The following is a 12,890-nucleotide window of genomic DNA, read 5'->3' on the forward strand; positions in this document are numbered from 1 at the left end:
GGCAATAAGCGATAACGTGGCTGACTGATAAATAAAACTAATGTGGACACGTGTGGAAGACCAAGTCCCACTTATTACGTTGACTTCAAAAATCCCAATTTTAAACATAATTTTCCTGGTCGGTTCAAGTGAAATTGGCACGTTTAAAGTTACTAACATCCTTCGGAAATTTGACGACTCTTTGTCGACTAATGATGCATCATTACCCAGGGCATCTGACCCGCTCCCCTCAGTGAAAAATGCCTGGCTGTGAATTGTCGATCGCGGCCGACATTTTCAGATAAACTTCCTGGAATATGTCCGAGGTCTCCATTGATAATCAGCCAAAACTCGGCATTGATCAATCTGCCGTCAAAAAGCATCCCGCGCATCGGAAGAAGCTAGCCGCACTTGTCACGGCGAGGACACATCTAATGCTTTCTGCCTTCCGTCAAAGATTCGAGGTAGTCATGGCTCCAAGGCTCATTCTCGAGCCTGTATTGATGACTTTTCCCCAGCGAGTTCTCCAGACATAAGATGCTGAAATTCTGGATCTCACTCCGCGCAGTCTGGCTTAATATCATTTTAAAAACTTTCAAACGGCGAATTTGTTCACCAAATTTCTCAAGAGCAATATTTCTTTTACCACAAACCTCCCAAAATCAATGGTATCTTATTCGGAGACTTGTTTGACTTAAATCGACCAGGGCTGTGTAGTCTTTATCCAACCTCTCATTCAGAATCTTTCTCGAATATTTCTTCAATGGATAATGGTAGTGAATGAAACTAATCAGTACGAATTTTAGTTATTACCTTGAACGTAGCGTTACGCAACACTTCGTTAGCACTACAACAGAACTATCACGCTAAACATCGTGAATTGGTCGCACAAATTAATACAAATACCTAATGCACGCTCAAAAACAACGACAATAAATAAATTAGCTCTCCTTAGCACACGTCACGCCCTGGGGTCACGGAGGTAGGGAAGGGATATTATTGTTTTATAAGATGCACCGACTGCATAGATCAGGTAACCTTCCCAATCGACGATTCTTTGACCACCACACAGGGAAAGAAACTGCGTGGAAACCACAGAATTTTTAATAGCCCATCGACACAAGTTTCGATAGTTTACTCGACCATTTTCAATGCCTATTCCAATTAAAATAAAACACATTTGGTGCGAAGTCCACGAATTGTTTCTTTCCCTATGCAAATATTACCAAAATTTCACAAAGTTGCCCCCGAAAAGTATTACGTAAAGTAAGTATGTTCTTCGAACGGGTGAGAGACCCGTCGCGAAGTCGCGAATCAGTTAAGGAGTCTTTCCATCCACTGAGCGAGGATGACGTTCCTCCGCGTCCTGGCATTTTGACCGCCGAGCACCACCACCGCAGAGCATTCGATCGAGGCCCACTCCAAACGACCCATGACCTCGGCAACCTTCGCACTCGGGACGCACTTCCTCCACTCTCACCCCCGTGTTCATACACTCGATCCAACTTCGCCCTTTTATACTGGATCGCCATTTAGCCGTCCTATAAAATTGAAGCGAAATAGAAAAAAATCAATGCCGAGGTCCTTTTTACCTCGAATCGCTTGATTCCCTACCTATTCACACCCCTCAAATAACTGAAGTATTTTTAGACACTTCCATGAGTGCCTACTGAATCAGGAACACCGAAATGGAATGTGTAGACTCGATTAAATACTTAGACATTACCATCACTCACGACTTCTCCTAGGTGAAACACATCCGGGTAATATATGGACAAGTTGACAAAAAATTAGGATTTGGGAACTAGGATTTAAGGATTAGGGAACTAGGGGAATTAGGATTTGGGAATAGGGACTAAGAGAACCGGGTATATGTGATGAAAAGGTCAAAGAGATATGTTATCATTCGTTGGTTAGACCTCATACAGAACATTCTGCTAGCAAATGGGATCCTTACAAAGCTGAATTGATTGCCGAATTGGATCGCGTGCAGCTTGAAGGAGCTCGATTTGTAAAACGATGTTATGATGAACTGGTTAGCGTATCAAAATTATTAGAGGAGCTAGGCTAGGAATCACTCACGGAGCGAAGGTTACATTACAGATTAAATCTCTCGCATAAATTGAAAGGATGTCTCTTCAGCAGCGATGCTGAAAATTTATTATTAGCCCCATTGTACTACGGTAGGCGAGATCATGTCAATAACATTCGGGAAATTAAGTAAAGAAAATGTAGATTTAAGACCTAATTTTTTCCACGAACGATAAGGGGCCAGAATAACATTTTCCGACTCCGGTAGGGGTAAAAATATTCAGGTCAAAATTATTCTTATGTGTAGTCATCCCCTACCATACACCCTAGCGGTGACTAGCAGGGTACTAAAATTCTATTATACCAAATTACCGAGGGTGGTCGTCAAGGCATGCGCAATTTCATGGTCGGCCGCGTTGGGAGGCATTGCTTTTGTAAGCCTAAAATGGCATCACATTCGCAAAACTGGTAGAATTTTGTAATCTATAGCATTTAGCAATGAGGGGAAGACAGGGAGTGATTGGCCCACGGGACTAGGCCCCACCTCAGGCTAGGTCCAGAAACACTTAGGAAACTCCCCAAGTTTCAAACTTGGGGAGGCTCCTACAAAGCTAATATTTATTTAAAGCGCATCGAAAGCTAGAATGATGTCATGTATCATGATTGCATCATGCATGATGATTCCCCTGAGTTGGATACTATACAAAGATCGCACACAACCTCGTATTTTTCACAGTCCACCATGAGACGCCTTGCAGTTCGACGGGATTAATGAGTACGTGAGGACGACATAACAATCCGAACTGACCCGATGTTCCCGGAGTCGTACAATATGTGGGCACTGAGAAAAACCAAGGGGTCCTTTAGGCATTCGGATAGGTATGTACAGAAATGAATAGGGGTTCAAAACCAATACTAAACAAGGGAAATGTAAAAAAACCAACCCAAGACGGCCTCGAATTCTCGGATGGCAACAAATTCTTCCTGCGATCAATGAAAGCCTTCTGATTGGAAATCTTTCCCCAGGGAACACCGTGAAAAGTTTTCACGTGCGCGAGTCACAACTAAATACAAATCCAGATTGAGGTGGCTTTTTTCCAGTGAGTTTGTAAGTTCACAAAAGAAAAACGGCGCACTAATAAAATCAAACAAATAAAATATCACCTCGAATAAAATGAAAATAATACAATTCAATCCCTTCCAGCGTCATTTTCGGAGGCGAGCACGAAAGGATTTTAATGGGATTGACTCTCTTCCTGGAGGGATATCTCCACTTTTTCACCCGCTGAGAAGAAAGGAGGGCAAAGGGAAGGAGGAGGAGGCAGGAGGGCCCTTGAAGACTCCCTCGACACGAAACCCCACACTCGCCCCCCCCCCCTCCTCACGGGAGACCTTTGAAATCAAATATAGCGCGGGCGGAAATCGGTCGCGGCTCGTGGAGGCAAAAAAAGCAGTCGCGCGAGATGAGGGGGGTTGAGCGGGAGTACAGGGAGGCGGGATGAAGGGGGTGAGACCCTCTTCGTCTGCCACCCCCTCTTATAATAGTGGGGTGGGGGAGGGAGGGGTGGGTCGCGTATTTTCAGGGGGCCATTATTTGGATTCTCGCGCGACACGCGAGAGGGAGGGAGGAGAGAGAGAAGAAAAGGTTGATTGGAGTCACGCCACGGCCATTATGCGATGGGTTGGCCTCACCTCTTCCCCTCCAGGGGCGGCTATCATGAGGAACAAGAGGCCCGAGGAAGGAGCGGAGGAGCCTCTTCCGCTGCCCCCCCCCCAAGCGACCCCCAGGGTGCGGCGTCCACGGGACCCCCTTCCCTCTCCTGGTGGCACCCCGTGCGGGAGGAGGAGCTCTGTGAAACACCCGAGGGCAAGTGAAGTATCATCCTTAGGGGAGCCCAGAAAGCCATCTCGGGGTTTTTAGTTGGTCGTTAAAAGGACACGATGATGAGTCGCCGGAGATAAAATTGGTCACATTTGGGGAAGAATTCGGTGCTTCTTTGGCGTACCCTGAGCCTTCGAGGGTCTTCCATTAGGTGCCCGCTTCTCAAAACTAATCAAGCCTAGAGTCAAGTCACAGCTAGGAGAGAGCGACACAAGAAAAGTCCTCTGAGTTTACTTGTGCGCGGCCTTCCGATGGAGACGAAAATGTTCCAATCCTTAACGCGTCTACTTTCCATAGGATGCTCGGGTTGGAAGGCTTCATACTGCATTTACAGTTGTTTTTAGAAGATTTGTAAATTGACTTGTAGCCTTGAGGAACGTGCTCCAAGAGTCAGGCAATCGACTAGAGACGTTTCGAAGGCAGACTTGTGCCATCAATACGTCCGAGAGCTGATTAGATTAACTAGCATCTGATGGAAGACCTGTCAAAAATTTATTTGAAGGAGCCCATAAAAAAATTCAGCGAGAGATATAGACGTACCTGGATTTCGGTAGAATGCTCGAAATAATTACGATCCATAAGCCCGCTGCTTGCAGATCCATTTCAGTCAACAACATTAAATAAGGATGACATTTCTGACGTTTCAATGGTCACCGTCAATCGTCGCAGTTCGGTAACTTAAGCATCAGAGTGGACTTCACCCACAATCAATTCACGCCCATCCCACCCACCAGTGAACCGTTTTCAAACGCTACAAGCCAGTTAGCTAGCTCCTGTGATGCTCAACACACACGGTGACCACAGAAGAAAATAACGGGCGCACACCAGCTCCTTGCCTATATTGCATAGTGTGCAAATTTTAACGTTTCAAAGGAATTGCAAATGCAGGAATTTTAAGGCATTCGTGATAAAATTGAAACGAGAGATATGAATGTGCAAGCATTTTGGTCCAATGCTCGAAATGCTAACGTTTCATAAGTCCATTGGTTGGATTTAAATCATCTTCAGTCGTCAGTGCATAATGATGGTGATCTGCCTGCCGTTTTCAGGGTCACCATTTAGGCGTCGCCGTTCTGTAACCCATGACTACCCACCCAGTAGACTCTCACCCACAGTCCATTCTCGCCCATACCAACTTTGTCACGTTACATGCCCTACGGTAAGTGGAGAGAACGACCTGGGAGTTCACTGCGGAAATAATTCAGGCAGAGGTTTCGAGAGAGATAAGGCTGCGTCTTTTTCTGCAGAATTTCGCACACCGCGGTCCTCTGCTAGACCATTATTTGTTTACAGTGCAAGTACGACTAAAAGGTGAGTTCTCCACCTTGCGTCCGTCGCTAAGATCCGCAGCACAGGAGCCCCGGGAGCCACTTGATGGTTCCCGCACCCATCGATTGACCGGCACCTGAGCTGGCGCCGGCGAATGCAGACGCGCGCGGAAGTTTCCGTGACCGGAGGAAATGAAAGCGGGGGCCTCTCGAGAGGAAACTTCGCGATCGACGAGGGTCGGAATTGGGTGTCGTTGAACGTTCGACTGAGTGAGCCTCTTGAGCTTGGGGCGAGTGAGACCCCTTCGTGACTGCCTGACCTCGGCAGGCAAAAACAAAGTGCAAACCACAACGGCCCCGATGATAACAGATTTCTTAAGCCTTGATGGATGCGGTGTTTTACGGCGCGTCCAAAGGAAGTTATCATCCTTGTCCTTTCCTGATGAATATTCTAACGGTGACTTCAATAAATAAATAAAAATCTATGCGAAAAGGTTCTATTTGTAATGCCAACGTCAGCAGTCCCAGTATTATATATAAGTTCCCTAGTCGACATTTTTAAAAATTGTTGATAGTGAAATGAAACTTGAAATATTTGCTAAGCCCGTCAATCATTTTCCAATATACTCTGCGTTAATTACAATTACTATCAAGGTAAAATACCGGGGATTTCACTCACCCCGTGTATCGTGAAGGGTATCGTGAAGCTGCTCCGGAAGTTAAAAAAGTAATTCCCCAGACTCGAGAGACAATTGCTGTCAGAGAGGATATGCCTCCTCAAAAATCAAACAGATCAAAAGATTCGAGCGTGCGAAGGGAAAGTTGTCATTACCAAACGCGCCTTTGATATAATGAATAATATACTCGTAAAATGACCGTAAAATACCCGGGAGCATGAACTCCACGATTAATAGGTTCTAATCTAAGCTGCAAGAATATTTAAAAGAAATGCGAAGGGTAGCGTTTGAACGATCAGGCATCGGAATTGACAATTACAATTTCAGAATACGCTCAGATGAAAAAAAGACAAGAATTTTCAATTCATAAAAAACTCGGAACTTTCATACTCACAGCATTTAATTAGTATCGTGCGTGAACAAACCTTAATCGTAGCATTTCATAATTGGGATAAAATTAAGCAATCAGCCGTAGAGTGTCCCAGATTAAAAACATTAAAAGTTTAAAATGTCCATAGGTACAAGACATTTTCTATAAACCTCGATTGAACGTTAAAAAACATTCTACTGAAGATTTTCCGAATAGACGACACTCCCTACAGCCACTTAATCGCGCATTAATCGAGAGACTGAGAAAGATAGGCAACGGCCTCGGAATGGAGAGCCTTCGGGTCGCGAGTGGTACACGGCGTGGTTCTCTGGGAACAACATCTCATGATTCCGATTACCGCGATCACAAACGAGTGTCCTCGCGTCCGCGCCCCCAGTGAGACTGAACACTCCCAACGCCGAGACGGTCCACTGCCCCCCCCCCCCCCGGACGCCAATATCATTAGGCAGAGTACACTCCGGCCACGCGCCGTCCCGAGTTCAAATAATTTTGGGGTTCATGAAAAGTCATAGCATGCAGTCGCTCAAGACTTAGTTATGACAGACGGCTTTGACTCATTTTCAAGTCCTGCATCTCCTATTGTCACGCTCCATCATACTTGGAGTGTAACCCCCTCTGTCATGACGTCAAGCTGCTCCTGTGAAGTTCCCCTCTCAACAGTTAGTCCGGAAGACTTTGACTCTGAGCGACGAAAAGCATTCGCTTAACTCTATATGGGTGCCATAGTGTAACCCACTTTGAAATGACAGGTTATACACAAAATCATATTTACAACTACGGGAGTAGTTTCCAAAACTGGAATGGAACTACAAAACCGTAGTTTCTTACTATAAACAGAGCTAGCAGTAAAATGTATGCTCATACCAATGTCTTCAGTGTGAGGTAAGTGTTGTCAACCCTACTGCTTTTTTAAAACAATTCATAAAATATGAGAATTTTAATTTTCCCCAGAACTTTTAAATAAGTGAGAGGTAAGTCCACAAGGTAAGTAATCTACAGGACATAGCAATTAAATTTTGAACTTTTGTGAGCCTGTAATGGATGAGATTTCAAAAGAAAATATCATATCTATGATACCTTACATGTCTTATTACCAAATTTAAATAGAATTCCCATATCTAAGAGTGGAATTGAGAGAAAAAGCGTTGCATGCACTTCATGTTAGTTACGATTCTGAAAATCTTGAACCACAAAAAAGTGAACCAAATAGTATTTACCATTTTTTTCTACCGAGAGTACTTTAAGGAATTACGGAACGTGCCAAATTTCAACAAAATCTATACCCTTGCGACAAATCATTGATCCCAAGTCTCTCCTTGTCTTAAAATGTTAAATTGGGGCAAAATAACTTTCTAATAAGTGTTTTCATTTTAATTTTTCTTATCACCCATACCATTTATTTCTTAGCACCTCATTGATGCTGGACCAAAAATCTACCACCGTGCACTGTGTGACTTATGTCAAAATGGGATAAGAGTTTCCCCTCACCCGAACTGAACAGATTACTGGTGCTCATGAGACATGTATACATTTTACACTGGTGGATGGATATTGCACCATCTCTAATCAGTTGATATAAGTACATAATCCATTGTTCATTTAATGACCACCAAATCAGTAAAAAAATGCATTTACATATCAAAGTAGTCACTTAGATTTATGGCAATATTAAGAATCATCTATAAATAATGAGAGACTTATTCAAAATGAAATGCAAATGCATTAAAGTGTATTATTAAGGTAACATCAATTTAATTCATTTTTTAATGACACTTAAATGTATGAACGGACATAATCCTTGCCTGGTTCCCTGACCAAAGAGAGCGAATGAAAAGTGTTATGCACTCACCTCAAGTCTCTGCGTGGCCGTGCACAGGTGCTCATAGTTGAGGGACCCCTTCACAGTGATCAGTTCCATCATGTAGTCCGCTTCATCCACATGGCGCTGCACCAGCTCCAGGGCATTCTCAAAGTTCCGCCACATGGTGAGGCGGCTCCTCAGCGAGAGGAGCAGGTGTGAGCACTGCTGCTCAAGGCCTTGGTGTGTGTCTTGCAGCGCTGTGATGTCTCGCTCCAATCTCACTGGGCTCACAGAGGCAAACATGAGGCGATGGGGCAAGCTGTGTAGCAGCTGCCTCAGCGCCACCAAGTCCTGCCACTGCAGGTGCAGCTCCTCCTGGAGTGCCTGCGTACACATTTCATAAGTTTCATCACATTGCTCGGGCAACTTTTGATTCAAATGCTTTTACTGTTTCATCCAAAATGTTTGCTATAGCCCACATCAACATGTACACATATTACCCAATATATGTACATATATTACCCAAGAAGCCATGGGGAGGGCATGAGGGAGCCTAACAGCATGATTAAAAGTAGGTAATTAAGTCTTCTAGGGTGAATGTGGGCATCACTGTGCCTTTGTTTCCCTTTCTTTGCATAAGGGCCATGAATTAGTTAGGTTAAATCCACAGAGAGTCAAATACATCTTCTCAATAATCTATGCATGTATTATCACAATTTTCTACTCTGGCAGTACATTTGCATTTTCATTACTCAACTAAAATAGCATCATCTAATACCTTTGTAGTAAGTTCACACTAATGTAAACTTACCACAAATGTATCAAATTTTGTTCAATTTTTGAATAATGACTGCTGGCATGACTGATATTAGATGTGAGGTTGAACAAACAAGAAGGAGTACATTTCCTTCTCTTTCCCATTTAAGTTTTTTCAAATTATGCACTTCAACAGACATTCTAGCTGCCTCAGAGCGACATCAGACTTAGCATATGTTTTTCATTACTTAGAACACCCAAGGATTTTTAATGGTCAGCAATGCTGATTGGGGTGATTTTAGCGTGCATGAGTAGGTTCACTGGTCGGTTATTTGTAATAAATGTTTCCAGTATGTAATTCTATACAGCACTAAATTTGCAATTTAAGAGTGGTCAATGTGTAATTTGAAAATATTTTGCAATCTCAATGGGTGGCTATTTTTGAATTAAATAAGGTAATGTAGAAAAAGAGAGTTGTGTTTCTATTTTTTCTATGATTAATATAATTTATTCATGTATATAAGGGTCAGACTCAGCTGAGTTGTGATTTTCAATTTGTTTCTATGATGTTAATTTTAATCTTTGCTCATCATTCTTGTGCAATCATGGCAGGTGCTCAGGTGAATGATGCCATAAGAGAGGGGAATGAGGAATGGGGACTTAGGCCAAATGGGGCTGGGAGCAATTCCCAGTTAGGGCAATGAAACTCTGCTCAGCACATTGAAACAATGGCATGGTAAAATTATTAAGTACAGAATAAAAGCCAAAATATTCCAATATGCTGATGCGAATATCTGTGGCTATAGTCATCTACTATCTAATACCTAGGCTGGTAACTCTAAGCTACAAATTAATTTATTACTCTTCTAAAAACAAAGGAAAAGGTTGTATAAAACCTACATGTATTATTATGAAGCATATATGATATGCCAAAACATATTAAATATTGCAAGAAGACTGAGCAAACTAATTGTGGAATTCAATGACATTTGCTTTCCTGGAAAAGACCCCTGAGTCAATATCCTATTCACATCACCAACTCAAATATTATTTAGCATCACCCATGCACCAATGTATGCAGTTTTTCTGAATAAGGCTTTCAGCTCCCCAAAAAATTATACAGTTCTCCAGATGAGATATGCCTTGAGATCCTACCTGGCAGTTGTTCAGCGCTTGCTCCACAACTTCGCTGCCGAGGGTCTGCGCCTCATTGCACTGCTGTAGAATACCCTCCGCTCGCTCGTGAGACTTCCTCACTTTGGCCATGCCCCGCTGCAGGGTTTGCAGCTTCTCTCGGAGACGAATACCTGCTTCCAGCTCCTCTCGCAGCTGCAGGCCCAGCCTACGGGCAGAGCCTAAGAGTGCACCTACATGCTCCGATTCAGATGCTGGCAGAAAACCAAGGCACCCAAGTTCTTCTTCCAAACTCTCCACCTGACTGCAAAGGACCTGATTAAGGAAACCAAAGAGAGAAACATCAAGGCATTGTCCACCCAAGTATTATGCCATTATAAGTTACAGATTCAGGCCTGATGTGGTGGAACTGTTCCATAATAACAGAGATGAAAATTATCGCAGTTTTCCACTTAATAAAGGTTTATTTTTGACTAGTTTTGATGTACTACATCATTTTAAAGAGAAAAAATGATGTGGTGCATCGAAACTGGTCAAAAATAAATCTTTATTATGTGGAAAATTGCAAAAGTTTTCATCTCTGTTATTATTATGTCATTTTAACTTTACACAGGCATGTCCATTCTGACACAATTGTCAGCTAACATGTGGAGGAAATGTTAAAATTGACAGGGGAGGAACTGAAGAAAGGAAACAAAGTTGTTGGGGAATCTATAAATTCTGTTAGGTTTTCAGAGATCAAACTTCAGTTAGCCCTTCATTCAAGGGGTTACGAGCAATGCTGAGTACATTAGAATATCAATGAGACAGGAATGGCATGAAAGAGCAGTCAAAGGTTATGAGGTTTTTGAGAGAGAAGAAGGCTATGTTAAACATTCAAGTGATTCCACAAAAAATTGAGCAGGTTGGAGCAGTTTACCTATCCAGGCAGGGTTTGAACCAAATTGTTCAAAGTAGTAGGGACCAAAGAAAAAGAAATGCATTAGGCAATGAAGCTTTCATAATGAGGGAAAGTAATGACAGAGATGTTGAGTAAGGATGCTAAAAACAGACTAGTCAAAATTTGGATTTGGAGTAAGCTTTTGTATGGCCCGGAAGCAGGACAGCTGAAGGAAAATATTAGGCATAGATTGAAGTCTTTTGAAATTTGGGTTTGGATAAGGATATGAAAAGGTAGAATAGGTGAGTAGGAAAGCCAATGAGGAAGCCTAAGTGATGGTGGGGAAGGAAGAACGGATCATTGGAAGAGACCCAATGGAGAAACGTGAGGTGTATTCATAGCATTTTGATTGGCAATAGGATGTTGGATACCGCTATAAAGGGTAGGCCATTAGGCAAGGGGGAAAGGGGGAGAGAAGAATAGGCCCATTGGGTGGAATAGAGAGAGGAAGGATGTAAGCATAACTGAAGAAGGGTTGATTATATTGTCAGGTTGTGTTTTGTTAGGAGAGACAAAGAAATGCATCATTGTTCAGCTTGAGTCCATTCAAAATCTACCTTAAATGGCATAATAGCAATAATAATATGAATGGTATTATACGCCATATTGTCCCAGCATGATAGCTGATGCAGGTATGGGCTGAGGGTTCCACTCCGTCATGATTTTCACTTAAGCCTTATCATATTATCTAGGCAATTGATGGATACTAAGCAATCCAAGTGATATCATTATGAAGTAGACTGATATATGTCTTTATATTGCTCTACTCTCTATATCTACATGTCTCTCTACATTATTCAGTTAGACTGGGTCATTTTAAAAACGTATGAGGCAATAACCTAAGAACTAACCAAAATATTTTGAGAAGCATGGCTTAGTGGAAGACTCTACAACAAAACAGCACCATTCACCAGGCTGAAGGCAATGGTAGAGTATCAACGCTTTCAATCATAAAATGTAATAAACAAACCTGTATTCGCTCAACGTATAGATTAAGATCCTCTTCAGTCTTTATAATGCCATTCATGTCTTCCATGGCCAGTTTCAACTCCCTCAGCTCTCTTTCCAAGATGATTAATTTCTCATTCGCAGGAATGTCTTGAGTAATACTGTTTCGAAGATTTGTTTGCACAGTCTCAATTTTGACTGAGAGGGCGTTCCAACGATCCTCTAGCTGCTCATGGATTTGGCTCTGCTTGGCCTTGTCAGCAACCGGCAGGATGGCCATTGCTTGCTCAAAGCTTCTGTTCGCTTCTTTGTGGATATAGTTGTAAACTTCAAACTGAGCTTTCAATTCCTGAAAATCAAAAAACATTTTGAGATTACTTTCAATATTTTGGAATTTTTCATTAGTAATATCTATATTAAACTATCATCATCATTCTGTAAAAGGTGACCATAATTTTATTCACATATGAGACAAAAAAATAAATGTAAATCTTTTATTTCATGTTTCCACTAATATCAGAATTACTTTTCATTTAATATGAAATATTATACAGCTATTCCAGAATACAATATTCATCATGGAAGCCATTGAAAAGAATGAAACAATATGCATACACATTTGAAAATGATTTCAAATTTCAGTGCAAAGATCTGAAGGACACAAAACTGTATTATTATACTATAGGTTTTCCGTATGCTAAATAACAAAATCCTTCTTACCCAAAATTCCCGCACATTCAATGGAAGCAAATCAGGAGTTGTGATGCTGGCCAGGTTGATTTCAGCCTCATTAACCCAATTCTCAAGTTTGCAGGATAGCATGTTGAAATGTGCCCATGCCTCCTTGAAGACTAAGAGCTTATGCAAGTTGGAGCTGACATTGTCTTGTAGTTTAATAATGACATCTGTGAACTCATTGTAGGTGCCATCCAAACCTGTGCATGTTATTATTTCCTGGAGCTTATTAGCAATATTCATCAACTGCATAACCCTTGCATGGTGTATCACAATATCTGATGACAGGGCCTGAAAATTAAATTTAAGCATGTAATTCCTATAATAAAGTTTTCTTAATGACTCCAT

At 42.0% G+C, this 12,890-nt stretch overlaps 1 protein-coding gene across 1 annotated transcript in view; it reads right to left on the reverse strand.

Annotated features, from left to right (window-relative positions):
* LOC139699463 (muscle-specific protein 300 kDa-like) overlaps positions 1 to 12,890 on the reverse strand; it is an 89,415-nt gene that overhangs the window by 66,073 nt on the left and 10,452 nt on the right. The window contains exons 2-5 of the mRNA XM_071598186.1: positions 12,528 to 12,833; positions 11,830 to 12,156; positions 9,941 to 10,234; positions 8,078 to 8,413 (exon numbers count right to left, since the gene is read on the reverse strand). Of these exons, the coding sequence (XP_071454287.1) occupies positions 8,078 to 8,413; positions 9,941 to 10,234; positions 11,830 to 12,156; positions 12,528 to 12,833 (1,263 nt within the window). The remainder of the gene's footprint in view (positions 1 to 8,077; positions 8,414 to 9,940; positions 10,235 to 11,829; positions 12,157 to 12,527; positions 12,834 to 12,890) is intronic.

The sequence above is a fragment of the Hetaerina americana genome, unplaced genomic scaffold, assembly GCF_022747635.1.
Source record: "Hetaerina americana unplaced genomic scaffold, ioHetAmer1.1.p SCAF_10, whole genome shotgun sequence".
NCBI classification, from domain to species: Eukaryota; Metazoa; Arthropoda; class Insecta; order Odonata; family Calopterygidae; genus Hetaerina; species Hetaerina americana.